Here is a 19,599-nt window from a genome sequence, read left to right as displayed (position 1 = left end):
CAGCTGTAAAGCTTTGTAAGGCGGCCACGTGGTCTTCTATTCATATCTTTTTGAGGTATTACTGTTTTGATACATTTGTCACTCAGGATGCTTCTTTCGGGCAGAGGATTCTCCTTTCTGCGCAGGAGCGTCCCCGCCCCTGAGGATTCTGTTTTGGGAATCCCCAAGGTCACCCTGTGGATCTTCTATGGATCCTGAAGTAGAAAAGTAGAGATATGGTAAGAACTTACCCTTGTTATCTCTTTCTGCGAGGTCCATAGGGTCCACAGGGCACCCGCCCTGACGCACCTGTGCTTCATTTGGGCTTTGCTCTGGTCACCGGTTTTCAGTCTCCTTCTGTGTGAGAATGTGATTCTTTTCTCTTTTATTCTCCTCCGGCCTTTGGCTTGCTACGTAACTGAGGAGTCTATTGCCCAGGGGTAGGGTATAGAGGGAGACCCGTTGCATCCTGGGAGAAGAATTTGCTGCCTAAGGTGCCAGGATGACTCTGCATCACCTATACCCCAAGGTCACCCTGTGGACCCTATGGACCTCGTAGAAAGAGATAACAAGGGTAAGTTCTTAGAATATCTGTGCTTATCATTCACTCATATGCAAGCACATAGTGTTGCTTGTAATGCTGACGTTTATTGCTATATTATACAGCTAGCATAACTGCAGCTTGTTTGTGCAGCCAGGAGTAGTGCATGTTTGTGTCAAGATTCCTGCTTATGACCCTTTACTTGCAGTTTCTCAGATCCTGTGGTGTGTGTCCCATCCAGCTTCTTCATTGGCGAGAATGGAATTCCGCTGGAAGTAATAGCTGGCAGTATAGCTGCAGAGGAATTAATAGCAAAGATAACCAAAGTTAAACAGGTGCTGTTTGCCTCCCAGTTATATTTGTCATGTTTGATCTTAGTTGGTTTGCAGAGCAGCCAGGGAGCCCTGCCAATGCCACAAAGCCTCTTATTATATTTCATTGAAATTTATTTAGGGACTTGTATTTCTGCCTTGCTTCAATTTTTAACTCTTTCTTTACCACATGGGCCTATAAAGCTGCCACTTAACTCTTGTGACATTAGATCAGTTTGTATTTTGTAACTCTTTCAATGTGATCACTGGTAAAGTAAGTTATTGTGGATATTGCAGAGAATTAAGATTCTGTCTTTGGTCTGGGTGGATCACTAATTGTTTCCATCTACTTGTAGATGCACTCTGGAAACAATGATAGGTTCCCAGAAGAGTCACACCTGTCTACCAATTCTCCAGTGAGCAGTTCTACTGAATCCTATTCTGCATCTCAGTGTAATCTACAATCAGAAGATTTACCACCTGCAGAGACACAGCCCACACCCCCAGTAACTTCATCAGGTCAGATTCTGGCGCATGGCGAAGCGAACGCAGCAACGCGTATTGGCGGTCGTCCATCTGTGAGTTTATGCAAATGGCATACAAACTCCTTCCCTTCTGTACATCCATGTGGCTGAATGTGTAAGGACTGAGATGCATACTTTTAGCGCCTGTGCACACTGTAATACTGATTGGTAGGTCCTTAGAAGTCACCCTTGGTCGCACCATCGAAAACTGCACCAGCCCTGTGGCAGGTGCAGTGGCGCCATCTGACCGTGGCCTCCTATGGTTGCAGTTGTGCGTCTGGGAACGCAGCCACTCACGTTGACACACCCACGACGCTCCCATTATATTCCCATGAACGGCCCATTCTTTTGTGCACTTCTAACCACCTACCAGTAACTGCCCATCACTTTTCCGCCACCTTTTTGATACCATCTGAATTGATGGCACAGCACCTTTGTGCGTACAATCTGTGTAACACATGCATCATAGGGGTTTTCAGAACTTTTCGCACATGCGTAGTTGCAAATAGTCTCTCAACTGCATGAACTACAGCATTTTTTACGACTCCATTTAATTCATGTTCTATTGTTCTAACAGTCCCAGCACAAGGCGAGGATGCACCCGCTGACCAAGCAGAGCAGCTTCAAGAAGATGCCAGTGGCACGACAGCCAAAGACACGACAGAAGAAATGCAGAGGTTGGCTTTTTCTTCTTTAAAGCATGTCATACATTATGGGGCATATTCAATTAGATGTGAAAAGTCCCGTACTTTTCGCCGTCATCGCTGGGTTTTCCATGCGAAAAAGTATTGCGTGCGTCCCCGCTTATCCCTTGTATTCAATTCGTCCCGTCGAAACGCAAACAGGCTAAAAGTGCTGTCAGATTTGGGGAAATCAGCCTGACACCCCCCAAAAGATACACTAACATTGGGGATCATGGTAGAGGGCCCCGAATAGCCCTGCTGAAGCCATTTGGGGTACTTAAATGCTCTCATTAGCTGCTAATTAGCGTCTTTGAACAAGTGGTGAAGAATAGCGTTTAGCAGGGTTTTTTTTTTATTGGAAATAACAACTAGTCCCAGCAAATTCAAATTTGGGGTACATGAAAATGGGTGCAAGCATGGTTGAAAATCACAAAAGTGAGGCCTTAAAAAATGCACCTTCAGCAAGCACCTGCAATAAAAAAAAAAACCTCCCCCATACTTGCAGAAATCCCCCCCCCCCAAAGTCTATTTTGCTAGTTTTTAAGTTTGTACCCCAACTTTGTACTTTTTTGCCCCACTTTTCCACAGTAATTTTTTGAGGTCTTCTTTATTTTTATTTTTTGTAATATTTTTTTAATGCAGTTTACCTTTGGGGACATGTCCTAAGGATGCAGGGTGGTTTCCCCATTGAAGAATGGGGACGTTGCACTGTGTGAACGCTGATGTGACTTGTGGGTGACGCATTAAGTTTTGCTTTTACCTGTGGCAATGTCATATGCCGGTCTGCTGTTACAATGCATGCCAGAGTACGCTTTCCACGATCGTCCACGGTTTTTTTTTTTTCCGTTAACCACAGCAGTGTTGCACGCCATATGTCCTCCCTGATGTTGTGTAGTCACGGTACACCCTTGAAATTGTTGCATATGAAAATCCAAATTTCGTTTGATTTCGGAGATGGAGTGACCCCTCTTTGTGCACCTACTTTCAAACTTTGTTACGCTACCATCTTCACTGCAAATTATACTGAGATATATATATTACATTCTCAGAAACCGTATGAATTGCAAAAGGTAAATAGTTCAGAGTCTGGTTGTTACAGCAGACGTATCGTATACAAGGTGAGTCTGAGAATCCAAAAGCTATTAGATGAACAGACATAATGGTAGAAATCTCAATGTGTCATGCCCAGGGGGAGGTGGATAGCAGAGAGGGGAAAGAGGAAACACCTGTTCTCCCAAGAGGGACTGTAAATGAGCATATCTAACCACTATCAGCAGGCGCAAGAGGAGCAAATTGCAGTGGGGGATCAGCAGCCACCATTTTGGAGGACTTCGTTTTAAGCTACATTTTTTTTGTAACTAAAATTTTGCCCAGTTTGGAGCTTTAGCCATTATTCTTGTAGCTGTTCTGCCTCCATCAGAATGGTTTGTTGCTTTCCAGTAGTCTGTAAACAAACATTATCATCGCTGCCAATAGCCTGGGTATTCTGTGCCTGGCTACAGTACATGAATGAAAGGAGTAAGAGGTTTTCTAATAATAATTTTATTTCTGTAGTGCTTTTCTCCAGCTGTATTGTCAGGAGTAGATAACTGCTGGGCAAAGCTCATGGACTGACACTTTGAACCTGTATATTCCAAACCATAATATGGAGACAAATGTTTTGAAATACTGATGGTCTTCACTTAAAATATTATTTCTGTAGACTCTTGGGGGTTTTATTTACAACCCGACACCCTGTTTATGCACAATATTTAAAAGGGCACTGCTTTTACTTGCAAGACACAGCTCATAAAAGCATTGCCCTTTTAAATATGGGGCATAAACACCTGGCACTTCGTAAGTAAACCCCAAAATGTTTGCACATATATGAGCTTGCTGCCAATCTGTATTTGTTTGATTTAGGCTAGCCTCACTGCTGGAAAAGAAAAGTGAGCAGAAAAAGAAGGATGAACAAGAGGTAAGTAAGAATGATCTGCTCTTTTGCATTAGCTTGAGGAGTCACTGCCACCATGCACCCTTGTTCATCACTCCGCCCCCTCCCACACCCTTGTTATGCCATGATGTAGATTAGTACACAGTTGTGTAGCGTTTTTGCATTTTACAGCTGGTTTGTTAATACATGTGTAGGCAGGTTTGATTTCCAACACCTTATGTAAATCGAGCCTTACCGTACTACTAATGCCCCTGTGGCACCAAAATGATCTCGCAGGTACGAAAGTCTGCACTTCTAAATGGGATGTTCATCTTTCGTATTACAGTGTGAGCTTGCAGTGAAACGTGCTGAATGTTCCCTGCGTCAGGATTTTTTAAAATCCCTTTCTCTGGTTTCTGCAGAAAGACATCAAAAGAGAGATTGAAAGGAGAAAAGTGGGTAAAGATATGCTGGAGTATAAAAGAAAACAGGAGGATGATCAGGCCAAACGGGCACTGGATGAGAGGAACCGGGAGAAGGCCGAGGATAAAGCTGCCTTGGAGCGGATTAGACAGCAGATTGCCCAGGTACTGTAGATGCGCTTTCTGTCTGCACCTGATTTTCTCCCATCGCTTATCACATTTGAGATTAGGATGCATAGTATGATCAGCTGAAGTGGTGGGAAATTATTTTTTCCAACACTGTTTACTGTTGGATATTTGTATTTAAAATACTTACTGAATACTTTGGTGACCTGCCTTTGTAATTCCATTGTAGCGGAATTGGTATGTAATACCGACAGACGGGATTCAGGTGGTCAGCATCCCAACGCTTGGATCCCGACCGGGTTAACATACCGACACTTGGGGAGGGTTAGCATACCGACAATCCCCTCCCTACCCTAATTCTCCCTCCCTGGTGCCTGAGCCTGAACCTAGCCTCCTCCCCCCCTCCCTAGTGCCTAAACCTAACCTCCCCCTCACCGCAACCTAACCCTAACCCCATACCCTCCCCGCAGCCCTGCTACTTGCCTTCGGCATCAGGCTGTCGGGATGCCGGCGTCTGGATTCTGAATGGCGTCAGTATTCTGGCGCTGGTAATGTAACCGTCGGCATCCAGACCGCCAAACGCATACCATTGTAGCTTACAGGTGGCTCTATATGTATAATAGAGAGAGATAACGTTTTGTTTTAAAATCCTTTAGTGTTCATTCCAGCTATATTATTTTGCCATATGTTTAAACATATAATTGTACAGAATAATCAAATTCATGTATTGGTAAAATGCATTTACTTGTACAGTTTACTGTAGTTTCAGTCAATCCTTGTAATCCTTTGCCAACATAATGTGCCTTTTGGGGAGTTTAATATTATCCTGGAAATTACAATTTCTCCTTCATCCACTAGGGGACACTGGAGCTTCATGACAGTGGGGTATTGACGGTGGGTTGAGTTGAGCCTGGCACTTTAAAAATCTACAAGTGTGACTGGCTCCTCCACCTCTATGCCCCATCAGCCCCAGTTTTTAGAATGTGCCCGAGTAGAGCCGGTGCACAGGGGCTGTCTCCAGCCCTTAAGTATATATATATAATTTATAAAGCAGAAACAAGAGGACAGGCAGACTGTTAGCTGTGACAGTCTGCCTGCATCGTGGGAGCCGCCAGAGAGGGGACCACACGGCTACTGCAGCCTGTGTCCGGTCACCCTATGGAGGGGAGGCTGCCTTTTGGCAGTGAAGGAGTCATCAGACTCAGCGGGGCCCGCCACAGCTAACACTGGCTTGTGTCCGGGTCCCCGCTCTCCCCTCACAGCCCAGCGCTCTGGCCGCAGCAGCCCTGTGAGTATGCACACCTCTCCTGTCTAGCAGGAGAGGTGAAAATAATTTGCTGGGGTTTTTTAACAGCGCGCGGCTGTCAGTGCCACGCTGGTGTTGTGGAAGAACACCAGCGCTGGCTGTTAGGTAGGCTCTGCAGAGGAAGCGGCGGTCCTACCTGTGCGTGCCGGTGCTTGTGTAAAGGCATCGGCACGTTAATCACTGGCGGCAGTCGTGCCGCTGGCCCCCGCGTGCGGCTGGGATGCAGGGCTATGCCGCGCGCATATAATAGCGGCGGCCATTGACAAAAGGGGGTGGAGCTTATAGGCCCTCCTCCTCTTCCTCCTTCACTGCTGGGCTAGTTTGGCGCGCTCTGAGAGGGAGTGGCGTCTCTGTAGAGCTAGAGCGGATCGAAGGGGAGAAGACTGAGCTTCTACAGGGGGTCTGTAATTACAGTAAGGTAGTTCACTACCTTCTGTTTTTTTTTTTTATTGATTCTGCTCCTCCCTTATATTGCACTGTCTGCCCCTGTTACTGAGCTGCATTATTATTGAAATTCTGCTCCTCCTATACTGCTCTGTCTGCATCCTGAGTAGCATTATTATTGAAATTCTGCTCCTCCCTTATTGCTCTGTCTGCACCCATACTTGAGTAGCATTATTATTGAAATTCTGCTTCTCCCTATACTCCTTTTGCACTACTGAGTTGTATGTGGTGTCTGTCTGTGAGTAAATGATGACATCCAGAACAGAAAAAGCTGCTTCACAAAAGCTGTTTGCCTGCAGTAAGTGCAGGAAAAAATTTACCCATGCTCGCTCCGAAGGGTCTTCCCTGTGCGAGACGTGTGAAGCAGAGAGTGCTAGCACGCAGTCTGTCACTCCCTCCTTCATAAATAGTTTGGCAGGGGTCATGGCGGATCTTTCTTCTGAATTAGCCGCTTCCCGTAGGGAACGGGAGGCCGCCAGAGATCTACCTAGCACATCTCACCCTTCTTTTCTAGCAACAGAACCAGCGTGGGCTCAGAATTTAGTCCGCTTGGTGAATAGCCTTGCTCAGGTTATGGGTTCTGCGTCTAAAGCTCCTGAAGCTACGGTAAGTCGCTCATCTAAGAAGAGGGCTCTTCCGGCGGTTCTCCAGTTGGATGAGGACTCGGCAGCGGATCATTCGTCTCAGGAGGAAGGGGAGATGCTGGACGAATCAGACGTAGAGACTTACTCACAAGAACCTGAGGCAATGCAAGGTATTGATTCACATATCCTAGCGGTGAGGGAAGTTCTTAAGATTTCTGGCCCGGAAGCTCCAGAATCGTTAGAAGACTCCTTGTTTGCCAGGTCACAGAAGATTGCTATCACATTCCCTGTTTCTCTCCAGTTGGACGAACAGATGACGGCAGCTTGGCAGAATCCGGACCGTAAATTCCAGATTCCTAAGCGTTTTTTCTCTTTACCCGTTTCCTGCCGAAAATAGAAAGAGGTGGGAGACCCCGCCACCTGTGGATTCTTCGGTTTCTCGGTTGTCAAAGAAGACCACGTTACCGGTTCCAGGAGCTACTACATTGAAGGAAACCTCAGAGCGGAGATTAGAAACCACTTTGAAATCCATTTATACGGCTGCAGGTGCTCTTCTCCGGCCGGCCTTGGTAGGATCTTGGGTCAACAAGGCTGTGGAAAAGTGGGTAGAACAATTGACTGAGGGTCTTAAATCCAACACTCCGCGGGCAGATCTGATTACCTTGGCAGAACATATTCAGGAGTCTGCAGTATACTTAGGAGACGCCTCCAGAGATATCGGCCAGGTAGGCGCTAGGATTTCTGCTTCGGCGATCTCTGCTCGCCGGGCACTTTGGCTTCGTGCCTGGCAAGCGGATGCTGAGTCAAAGAGAGCAGTGGAAGCTCTTCCTTTCACAGGCGATATTTTATTTGGTCCAGAGCTGGACAAGTGGATCTCGCTGGCCACTGGAGGTAAGAGTACTTTTCTACCTTCATCAGCACCTCCTCCACGTCGCTCGTTTAGGGGACCTTCATTTCGTTCCTTTCGAGCATCTGCAAGATTTCAGGGACGATCGCGAGGTTCGTCTTCAGCGGGGCGAGGAGGCCGTGCTAGAGGACGTCAAGCGACTAATGCCCACCGTCCAGATCCCAAGCCAGCAGACAAGCCTGTGGCATGACGGGCTCCCATCCCATCTCGGAGATCCGAAGGTGGGGGCTCGCCTCCAGCGTTTCTCGGAGGTTTGGAGATGGACTTCTCCAGACACTTGGGTTCGGAATCTGGTATCTCAGGGATACAAGATCGAGTTCGCTTTCACTCCTCCTGTGCGTTATTTTACAACAGGTTTGCCCGTCGATCCCTTGAAGCAACTAATTTTGCGTCAAGCGATCGAGAAACTTTTGCTGGCCGAGGTTCTGGTGGCGGTTCCCACTGCACAAAGACAACAAGGGTTTTACTCAAACCTTTTTGTGGTTCCGAAACCGGATGGGTCAGTCAGACCCATTCTGAATCTGAAATCCTTGAACCAGTATCTTTCATTTCACCGGTTCAAAATGGAGTCTCTCCATTCTGTCATTGCAGGACTAGAGGCAGGAGAGTTTCTGGTGTTGATCGATATCAAGGACGCCTATCTGCATGTCCCAATTTGGGTTCCTCACCAGGATTTCCTCAGATTTGCCATCAAGGAAGCTCATTACCAGTTTCAGGCCCTGCCGTTCGGTCTCTCGTCAGCTCCCAGGGTATTCACCAAGGTGATGGCCGTCATGGTATCCCACTTGCGCTCTCGGGGGGTGACGATAGTTCCGTACCTAGACGATTTACTCATCAAGGCTCCAACGGCAGAAGTCCTTTTACACCAAGTGTCCCTTACACATCAGATTCTCATTCAACACGGATGGATTGTGAACTTCCAGAAGTCTCAGTTGATGCCGTCCCAGAGACTTCAGTTCCTAGGAATGATTCTAGACACTGTTCTGCTTCGTGTATTCTTGCCAAGGGACAAGGCCATAGCCATACAGGAGCTGGTTCGTTTGGTGCTCAGACCCAGGAAAGTGTCCGTGCATCTTTGCATCCGTCTCCTGGGAAAAATGGTGGCTTCCTTCGAGGCCATCCAATTCGGCAGATTTCACTCCAGAATTTTTCAACTGGATCTTCTGTCTCAATGGTCCGGGTCCCACCTACAGATGCATCGGCTGGTGCGTCTGTCTCCCCGGACCCGCATACCCTTGCTCTGGTGGCTTCGGACGGAGCATCTGTTAGCGGGTCGGCGCTTTGGAATTTGGAATTGGATCTTGGTCACCACGGACGCCAGCCTCCGCGGATGGGGAACTGTGGTTCTGGGCAGTCACTTCCAGGGGTTTTGGTCGCAGCAGGAATCCCTCTTACCAATCAATGTTCTCGAACTGCGGGCAGTCTACAGAGCTTTGATACAGGCTGCTCCTCTGTTACGAGGACTTCCGGTTCGGATACAATCCGACAACGCCACTGCAGTGGCATACATAAATCGCCAAGGAGGAACCCGCAGTCGTCTGGCAATGAGAGAAGCCAGTCGCATCCTTCTGTGGGCAGAAAGACACGTAGAGGTAATTTCCGCAGTGTTTATTCTGGGAGTCGACAACTGGGAAGCGGACTACCTCAGTCGTCAGGATCTTCATCCCGGGGAGTGGTCCCTTCATCCCGAGGTCTTTCATCAATTGGTTTGCAGATGGGGGAAACCACAGATAGACCTGATGGCATCACGGATAAATCATCAACTACCCCTTTACTGCTCCAGGACCATGGATCCGGCAGCGGTGGGAGCAGATGCTTTACTGATCCCTTGGCCGTACAGCCTTGTGTACCTGTTCCCACCGTTTCCGCTTCTCCCTCGGATTCTCAAGTGGATCAAACGAGAGTCGTCCACCGTCATCCTAGTGGCTCCGGATTGGCCTAGTCGGGTTTGGTACTCCGATCTCTTATTCCTTCTGGCAGACGAACCTTGGCCTCTTCCGCTACGATCGGACCTTCTACAGCAGGGTCCATGTGTGTACCCAGATTTACGGCGGCTTCGTTTAACGGCGTGGCTATTGAGACCGCCATACTAAGAAGCCGTGGTGTTCCTAGGTCGGTCATTCCTACCATGCTTAGGGCTAGAAAACCGGTAACATCAGCGCATTATCATCGCATTTGGAGGGCTTATATCTCCTGGTGTGAGGGTCGTGGATCTTCCACTTCCTCTTTTCATTTACCTCGTCTTCTTCTTTTTCTTCAAAAAGGCCTTGATGCGGGCCTACGCTTGGGATCGCTTAAAGTGCAGATTTCTGCTCTTTCTATTTTTTTCCAGCGTCGCCTAGCTCTGATTCCGGAGGTTCAGACCTTTTTTCAAGGGGTACTTAGAATTCAGCCCCCCTTTGTGCCACCCACGGCTCCATGGGACCTGAATCTTGTTTTATCTTTTCTTCAGTCATCCACCTTTGAGCCTTTGCAGGATGTGGAATTGAAGTATTTGACTTGGAAGATGATCCTTTTATTGGCCCTGGCTTCGGCCAGACGAGTGTCTGAACTTGGAGCCTTGTCCTGCCGTTCTCCTTACTTGATTTTTCACGAAGATCGGGCGGAACTTCGTACCCGCCCTTCCTTTTTGCCCAAGGTGGTTTCGGGTTTTCATCTGAATCAACCGATTGTAGTCCCAGCGTTGTCGGACTCTTCCGGGGATTCTCACTCTTTGGATGTGGTTCGGGCACTTCGCATTTATGTGGCCCGTACTGAGGGACTACGTAAATCAGAGGCTCTGTTCGTCCTTTATGATGCCAATCGGCGTGGCTGGCCTGCATCTAAGCAGACTTTGGCCAGGTGGATTCGTCTGACTATTCGTCAGGCATATGTTGCTTCTGCTCGACCACCGCCGGTATCCATTTCTGCGCATTCTACGCGCTCTGTGGGTACTTCTTGGGCGGCACGTAGAGGTGTCTCGGCTTCACAGCTTTGTAGAGCAGCTACGTGGTCTTCGGTTCATACTTTTGTACGTTTCTACAGATTTGACACTTTTGCGGCTTCTGCTTCAAATTTTGGTCGCAGTGTCTTGCAGGGTGTTCAGCACTCTCCCCCCCCCAGGAGGGTAGCTTTGGGACGTCCCCACTGTCATGAAGCTCCAGTGTCCCCTAGTGGATGATGGAGAAAACAGGATTTTGGTACTTACCGTTAAATCCATTTCTCCGATTCCACAGGGGACACTGGACGCCCACCCAGTGCTTCTTGCCTGTTATCAATTACTTGTTCTGCTTCAGTTCTGTTGCAGTTTGGTCTGTTTTTGTTGTGTGACTGTTTATCCCTGCAGCCAGTTGTGTTCCTGCAGTGTGTCAGTATGTTGGATTGTTTCTTTCCTGTTCTCCTTCTCTGTTCTTCAGTCTGTTCTCCGTCTCCTCTCGGGCTCAGTTCTTTAAAACTGGGGCTGATGGGGCATAGAGGGGGAGGAGCCAGTCACACTTGTAGATTTTTAAAGTGCCAGGCTCAACTCAACCCACCGTCTATACCCCACTGTCATGAAGCTCCAGTGTCCCCTGTGGAATCGGAGAAATGGATTTAACGGTAAGTACCAAAATCCTGTTTTTGGGATTTTCTTTTACAGGATCGTGCTGATCGAGCTGCTCGTTTTGCAAAGTCTAAAGAAGAACAAGAGGCAGCAAAGGCAGCAGAATTACAGGCACGACAGGCTGAGATGGAGGCCCGGAAGGAGGCAGCACAAAGAGAACGAAGGTTAATGCCATCTCCTTGGCTCTGCAATTCTCTGTCTGTCATTATACCTGCGCTTCACTGTTCTCTCCCCTGTTTCAGGACTGTCGCCAGGATACATTTCAGACTTCCTGATGGCTCTTCCTTCACTAATCAGTTCCCATCTGAATCCCTTCTGGAGGAAGCACGGCAGTATGCAGCACAGGTAAGTGTCCTTACTCCCAGGCAAGTAATGCTGGAGAATAGGCACACTTGCACAATCATCTGTTATGTATGAAGATTCAAATTTGCGTGATATACTCATCACATTAGTGCCTCCGTGGATATGTGTGTATTTTATGTTTAAAAGTGCATTGACGTGCAGTCAGGTGAGGCAGAGCCTTTCCGGTCAAACTTGGGTATACTCCACAAATTTTACTATAAAAATTATAAGAATTTTATAAATAGCTTCTTTGTATTATTATAATCATTATTATAGTCAAAATTCTGGAGTAAAAAGTGTATGGCAGGTGAGGCACTGCCTCCCCTGTCTACCTTTTCCACACATCCCTGATCAAAACTCACCAAATTTCCAGCACTATATATGCTGCACCTTTGTATAATGCCCACATGAACCCTCGGGTTATATATGTATGGGTAAATCTGGCTCTGATACTAGCCAGTGCCTCCCCAGCCATTTACCTCACTGCACGTCACGGTAAAAGTAAAGTGCCTTGAAATACGGAAAATTTTAAAAGTTCACCCGACGCCTACATAAGTTTACTAGTTACCAGTGACGTCAAGAAGGCGGCCTACCAATTTACCATGAAACAATATGTATTGTGGCACAAAGTGCCAAGTGTTGATGCCACTGGTTGCCAGTAATCTGTGCAGGTGACGGGTGCATTTTACCCTTGTTTTTATTGGTAAGAGAAAGTTTTATATAATTGGAAGTTTTTATAATGAATAAATACAGAATATTGTATATAACTGTGCCGCCAGTCTGCTTATTACACACTAGCCGGTTACATTTGTACCTGATTTCCGGAGAGAAACAATAATTAAATTAGATAGATAGATAGATAGATAGATATATATATCTACTACAGGTTTCAAGTTGAAGGCAAAATATTTTATATTGCAAAAATAATTAGTAAGATCAGTGTAAGGCTGGTGCAGAACTTTAATATGGTTTCTGTCTTGTGCTCTCAGAACGTTGGGAACACCTACGGCAATTTTACCTTGGCAGCTATGTTTCCTCGAAGGGACTTTACCAAAGAGGATTATGGGAAATCTTTGCTGTCTTTGGAACTTGCACCCGGTGCATCAATAGTCATCTTGCCGGTAGGTGTACTGTAAATTGCTATCATTTTGCTCTGTGAAAACACTATAGCCTAGTTTAATTTGAACTTAACTTGTCAGAGGCCAAGTAGGGATCAACTGTTCTGCTTCTGATCAATTGTTCAATGGGGCAAATACCGTTTTGTATTCATTGTGGCACTTATTCCCCGAAGAGTGTAGTTGCGTCCACAGCATCACTAGTGTAAACAGTGTCACTATTGTAAAGTCCCCAGAATCTCATTGCTTTGCTCCATCCTTTAAAGTGTACTTATTGTCTGCACTTGAGATGAAATAAGCCAATGTGAATACAGCCTATCCATTCACTATTGACTGGTGATATCTATAAGGCATGAGTCATAGGGGCAGATGTGATATTAATCACATATTTTTCATGAGAAAATAATCACTTTTTATTGTGGTGGTAATAAAGGACTACCCGAATGTATCAAAGCAAATTCATATTCAAAAATTGTATCTTTCCACGATACGTAGAAAAGTGAAAAAATGGCCTCAGCTTAATGGGCCCCATACATTAGCGATGGATTGCCGCGATGCTGCAACCCGGCATCGCAGGATCGCAGAAATCCAACATGTTGGATTTCGGCGATTTGACGATCGTGATCAAAAAATGATCGCAAATGTCAAATCGCCGACATTTAGCATGTGAACTGTCTGCGATCCGGCGATGGATCGCAGAACATCGATGGTGGGAGGTCGGCGTTTCCACCCGGAAACGCCGGTATTTCCCATCGCATCGCGACAAATAGTCGCTGATGTATGGGCACCTTAAGACCACAAAAAAAAATCCTATAGCAAAGGTGATTCAAATGTAATAAACATTGGTATTTCTTCGTCCGGGTCCATAGGGCTCCACAGGGAGACTTTGGGGTGTAGGTGGGTCCTGGAAGACCGGACACCAACAGCAAAGCTTTTCAATCTTAGGTTGCTCCGGTCCTTCCCCCCTATACCCCGCTCACAGCCTGAGGGCACTTCAGTTTCGTTGGTGTCCAGCAGGAGCTGGATCACCATTATAACAGAAGGCTGCATTAAGCAGCCCAAGCTTTTATTTTATGACTTAATTTATTTCTATTTGTTTTACTATAACGGACGAGCAGCACCAGACTGTCCTCCGGAGGTCTGTGCTGCCACCCCATCACCCCTCCAAGGCGCCGTGACTCCAAGCCTGTGCTAGGTACTCCCGGCGGGGCTCCGTGGGGACTAGCTAGCAGGCTTCTTGGACCCCAGAATGCAGCCCGGAATTCAGGGGACAGGTAAGGTGGACCCGCATTGTTGCGCAGTCTAGCCTCCGGTCTCAGGAGACAGACCGGAGGCACTGATGTGGACACTGGTGCGCCCACGATTCAACTAGACCATCGGGGCATATAACATACTGGCGTAGGGCATATGTAAGGAGGCCAGGGGACCCGGTGGTTAATGTCAGCAAGGGGAGCAGGTGCTCTTCCTGCAGCCCCTCCCCCTGTCCAGGGCGCCATTCCACTGCGATCTTGGTGTTCCCTGTGTTGCTCCTCCCTCACCCTCCGCCTTTCCAGAGATGCACGGCAGCCATTTTCTGCAAGCAGGTCTCTGGGAACGCTGGCTACAGTCTCCCTGTATATCTTTCCCACGGGCCAGGTAATACAGTGCTATATCTTACCAGCCACTGTGGTCTGTGTAGTTGATTTTATTGCCCATTGTAAACATGTAATGTTTTTCTGCGTTTGTATGTGACTTGTGCTAGCGCTAATCTCTACTTTTCTATTTTGTACATCTTATACCTTTCTCTTTATTCTACTATACCCTGACATACTAAGGTATAGGGGGTACCTCACATTTCCCAGATACTTGTGAGTGCTATCACATACTTTATAACGTGGTTGCACGATACACTGTGCCATATTATCCAGGGTGTTCACTGCACTGGATCATACTGTGTATTTTGTTATTATTTCGGCAATGGCTGGCAGAGAAAAGAATAACCAAGCAGCCTGATGCTGCTTCTCCTACTCTGGTGTCTTGTAAGTCCTGCTGTGCGGGCTTAGCCACAGAGGACCTCATTCAGGATGGTCTCTGTATTAATTGTTACACAGCCCCAGGCCCATCAGCCCCGGTCTCTCTCTCTCTGGACTCACCCTGGGCTGCCTTTTCACTAATGCTGGCAAAACTTGTGGACCAAGTAGCAGTCTCCATGGTAGCTCCCCCTATGGGATAGCCACAGCAGGTACTCCCTGCAAATCCTTTGCCTCCCCCATGGGTAGACCTACTGTCTACCTCGCTACAGAGTTTGGCTAATACCTCTACGGTTTTTCAGCAAATGCTGCAAAAAGAATAGAACTTCCATTTGGCATATCTCTTCCCTCCAATATCCCTGCTTCGAAAAGTTCCGAAAGGAGGGGGGCACAGTCCTGTTCATAGCTCCGGCTTGGCCCAGACGTCATTGGTACTCCGAAATTCAAAGACTCTCCATAGACGTTCCTTTTCAACTTCCTCTACAAGTAGACCTGTTGTCTCAGGGTCCATGTCTACATCTGGACCTAGCCTGTCTGTCTTTAACGACTTGGCTCTTGAGATATCTCTCCTAACGGCTAAGGGTTTTTCCAGCTCTGTGGTCCAGACCATGCTCAGAGCACGTAAACCTGCCTCAGCCAGGATTTACCACAGAATTTGGCATACATATTTCCAGTGGTGTGCTACAAGAAACTATGACCTGCTAGTCTTTAAGGTTTCTCAAATTCTTGCCTTTCTTCAGGCTGCATTGGATCTAGGCCTCTGCCTAGCATCTCTGAAAGTGCAGGTCTCCGCTTTGTCTATCTGGGTTCAGTGCTAAATTGCTACTATACCGGATGTTCACACCTTTATGCAAGGTGTTCTACGTGTACAACATACTGTTGCTCCATGGGATTTGTCAGTGGTGCTCCAAGCACTTCAGGAACCTCCATTCGAACCCCTGAAATCAGTGGATGTCAAGTGGCTCACTGCAAAGACTGTTTCTTCTGGCTATAGCATCTGTACATCGGGTATTGAATTTAGGGGCGCTTTCATGTCGCTCCCTCTTTTTAATATTTCATCAGGAGATGGCTGTTCTTCGAACACGCCCAGGCTTCCTTCCCGAGGTGGTTTCTGGCTTCCACCTGAATGAGGAAATCGTAGTTCCGGCCTTTAAATCACCAGACCTCTCAACAGGCGAGGCCTCTTTGGATGTGGTCCGTGCTCTGAAGATCTACGTGTACCGTACTACTTCCATCAGGAAATCGGACTCAGTCTTCGTCCTATACGGATTCCACAGGAAGGGATGGCTAGCTAACAAACGGATCTGGCCAGATGGATTTGCATGACTATCTCACAGGCTTACACGCAGACTGGCCTTCCTTGTGCCGACTTCAGTATCTGCTCATTCTGCTCGCTCTGTGGGGCCCTCGTGGGCAGCCCAGCGTGGCGCCTCAGCTGAACAGCTATGTAAGGCGGCCACCTGTGCACACCTTTCTTAGGTTTTATGCCTTTGATACATTTGCCTCTCAGGAGAACCCAACGCCCAAAGGAAGCATCCTATCGGCTCAGGAGCATTCCCTCCTTTGAACAACTGCTTTGGGACGGTCTCCCTGTGGATCCCTATGGACCCTGAAGAAGAAAAGGAGCGTTATGGTAAAACTTTAACTTTCTTCGAAATTCATACGGTCCACAGGGCCCCCGCCCTGATGCTCCTAGCCTCTATGGGTTTCTACTCCTGGTCACTTGTTTCCTCTGTGTGAGAGTGTGATTCCTCAGTGTACCAGTCTTCCTTCTCTCCTATCCTCCTGCTTTGAGCTTGTTCACAAAACTGAAGTGCCCTTGGGCTGCAGGCGGGGTATAGGGGGAAGGACCAGAGCATTCTGGAATTGAAAAGCTTTGCTGTTGGTGTCCGGTCCTCCACGTTCCACCTACACTCCAATGTCTCCCTATGGACTTCGAGGAAAGAGAGTTAACAAGGGTAAGTTTTACTTACCCTCTCCTTTTCTTTTTTTTTTAAACTATTTCAAAGCCACCATATAGTAAAGTAAATTATGGACATGGTACAGAATTATTTTACCAACTAGGGACAATAGTAAACTGTGAAAATGGACTGATTTATGGGTCAAACATACATGTTATAAGGTTATTTGGGAAAAATAGTTTGCATTCATTTTATACAGATATCAAGTGATCATGTCAAAATGGGTAGTCAAGTAACCAGTGAGTCCGGGTTTAGTCAACCTATAGCACTCTAGTTGTTGTGGAACTACAGATCCCAGCATTTTTAGCAGCTAAACTGGCAGGTCATGCTGGGATATGTAGTTCCACAGCAGCTGGAGTGGCACAGGTTGCTCCCATATTCTTTACATTTCATGATTATTATAAATTAATATATGACCCCTCTGTTAAATTTAAACTGTCCACAATTGAAATAGGCAGAGGAGAGTAGGACTCTACCCACTAACAGCCATTTAGCCAATCTGGACACTCACTCCAGGTTGCTTCCCAGCTTTCCCTGCCGTCACATAATAGCCCACACTATCGTGCCGGAGCTCCAGCTCTCACACTGTGGATGCTCTGAAAAGGGTAGATGGGTAAGGTAAAGAGGGGGCATAACTCAGTGTGTTAATAACGACTTGTATAGTTGAGATTTTCTCATGCTGCCTTCCTTCTGGTACACATCCTGCTTCTTGTTTAGCATAATTGAATGGTGGGGGCCTGATGAATTACAGCAGTGAGAAACATCCTGATGACAAATCTTCCGTCTGTGAAAATGCTTTTAATGTTGATAAAATATAAAGGGAGGGGTTCATCCTCCTTCCACAATTGTAATCATTGGAAAGTACCTGGCACTTGGAAGCACCCTCTTGTGAATGATTAAGCAAATTATCACTTTTTCTTAGTGAATCTCATGAATAATAAGTGTCTCAGCAATGTCACATTGGTTTATTACACATAATCGCTGCTTCCCACTATATGCAGGCAACAAATGCACTTTGTAACAGAACCTTAATAGTCCACATTAATCACATCACAATATTATAGTTATACACTGAAGAGACATTGGCTTTAGCCATAATATTGTAATTATATACTTAAGAGACACTGCCAATGGTGAACGCAGCGACTGTGCGTGAAAACAATATGTAATACATAACGTATATAGTTATGATTGTATATGTAGTTATGTATAGTTAAATCATTCTTTCCTAATTGCAGGCTGGGAGGCCAGCGCGGTCCATCGTGTCGTCATCAGATACTGGCGTCTGGGGACTATTGAGTACACTATTGTATCCCCTCCTTGCAGTATGGAGGTTTCTGAGCAATTTCCTATTTGGCAGCCCTCCACCAGCACAAAACATGGACAGAGCTGCTTATCCACAGCAGGATACCGCAAATTCCCCAGCATCCAACAGTTCGGACCCAAAGAAGTAAGTGTATAGGAAGCTTGCCACCACGTAGCTGAGGGCTTGGAGGTAATTCTTGATACTTGGTGTAAATGTGGACACCCAGTACACTCTGTGAGAAATGATCATATATGCTAGGCTTAATGCTGCTTTCTCTGCTGCAATCCTTGTCTTTTCCCTCTAATTCATAAGTAATGGAGACATTTATGAATCTGTAAAATAGAGAGCCGTAAACCTAAAGCCCCCTTTTGTCAAAAAACCTGATTCATTTTACATTTGTGGGACAGAATCATCATAAATATCCCTCATGAATTTACTGACCATTTTTTCCTTTCTGCGTTCTCCAGGGATGTGGTTAGAAAACGAGTACTTGATAAACGAGCAGATGAATTTAAAAAAGAAGGTAAAATCTATCGATTGAGGACTCAGGACGACGAGGATGAAAACAATACGTGGAATGGGAACTCTACTCAACAGATGTAGAAGTGGGATTGATGGAGGATGATTGAGATTTTGGTTTGTTTTGCCACATTGCCGCAGTTGGGGGCTCCTGTATTTTAATCACAGTCATACGGCCACTGATTACTTAGCTCAATGCATGAAATTAGTATCCGGAAATCATTTCTAATGAAGCTTTTTGTTCTTGAAGACGCTGCTCCCTGTAGAATAAGCTTATTTAATAAAGAGGATTTCTTTTTTGTTGGATAAACTCTAAACCCTGTGACACCTCAGATCCTTTTTATTTAGCTCGCTTTTTTTCCACTGTAGGCCGGGGTTTTCCAGACACAGGTTTTGATACTGTAATGTCTCAGCAATTTTAAATGCCATAATCCATAACTTATTTATACTTACTGGTTTTCTTCACCAATGCAGGAAGACTCCAGTTTCATCAATTTCAAATGTTGCCAATAAAGTTTTTTTTCAATAAATATTTTTGTTTTTTTTAGGGTCCCTAGAAGATTTTTTTTTTTGTTATAATAATTGAGCTGTTCCATAAAACAATATATCAGGACTTTATTTCCATCTTTTCAGCAGTGGTGTGCAAAGAAAATATTGATTTATATATATTTGTAACATGTTACTTCTATATAAACATTAGTACTATAAGATTGACAGACTTGTTTTATTTTTTTATCCTCTTGAGTTTTTTTTTTTTTATGTTCTACAGAATATTGGTTACATCAGATACAATGAGTACAAACGGTACCGCGAAATGCGTTGCGATAAGGATTAAAATGTTCTGTTGATTGAGTTATATTTAAGTGCATTTCATAGCATGCAAATGTGAGTGGCTGTTTTTTTCGATTACACAAATGAGATGGCATTTACTCAGTCTATTATTATTATTACAGTCGCCACAGTACTCCGCAGCAGCGGATAGTGGGGTAAACAAGATCTACATAAAACGGGGACATACAAGCTAGACA

The 19,599-nt window shown here is 46.0% G+C and overlaps 2 protein-coding genes across 2 annotated transcripts in view; both read left to right on the top strand.

Moving 5' to 3' along the window:
* Positions 1-19,279, top strand: part of UBXN4 (UBX domain protein 4) — a 33,068-nt gene extending 13,789 nt beyond the window's left edge. The window contains exons 4-13 of the mRNA XM_088472254.1: positions 737-855; positions 1,188-1,350; positions 1,933-2,032; positions 3,941-3,995; positions 4,373-4,537; positions 11,356-11,483; positions 11,562-11,664; positions 12,651-12,782; positions 17,985-18,196; positions 18,520-19,279. Of these exons, the coding sequence (XP_088328380.1) occupies positions 737-855; positions 1,188-1,350; positions 1,933-2,032; positions 3,941-3,995; positions 4,373-4,537; positions 11,356-11,483; positions 11,562-11,664; positions 12,651-12,782; positions 17,985-18,196; positions 18,520-18,655 (1,313 nt within the window). The 3' untranslated portion in view covers positions 18,656-19,279. The remainder of the gene's footprint in view (positions 1-736; positions 856-1,187; positions 1,351-1,932; positions 2,033-3,940; positions 3,996-4,372; positions 4,538-11,355; positions 11,484-11,561; positions 11,665-12,650; positions 12,783-17,984; positions 18,197-18,519) is intronic.
* LOC148524002 (uncharacterized) lies at positions 7,845-9,850 on the top strand. Its single transcript, XM_088472253.1, has 2 exons — positions 7,845-8,055; positions 8,094-9,850. Exons 1-2 carry the CDS (start codon positions 7,926-7,928, stop codon positions 9,830-9,832), a joined length of 1,869 nt encoding a protein of 622 aa, XP_088328379.1. The 5' UTR covers positions 7,845-7,925; the 3' UTR covers positions 9,833-9,850.
* Positions 19,280-19,599: the final 320 nt, after the last annotated feature.

Source organism: Taudactylus pleione, unplaced genomic scaffold (assembly GCF_031769625.1).
Source record: "Taudactylus pleione unplaced genomic scaffold, aTauple2 ptg000122l, whole genome shotgun sequence".
Taxonomy (NCBI): Eukaryota; Metazoa; Chordata; class Amphibia; order Anura; family Myobatrachidae; genus Taudactylus; species Taudactylus pleione.
This window is presented reverse-complemented; position numbering and strand designations above follow the sequence as displayed.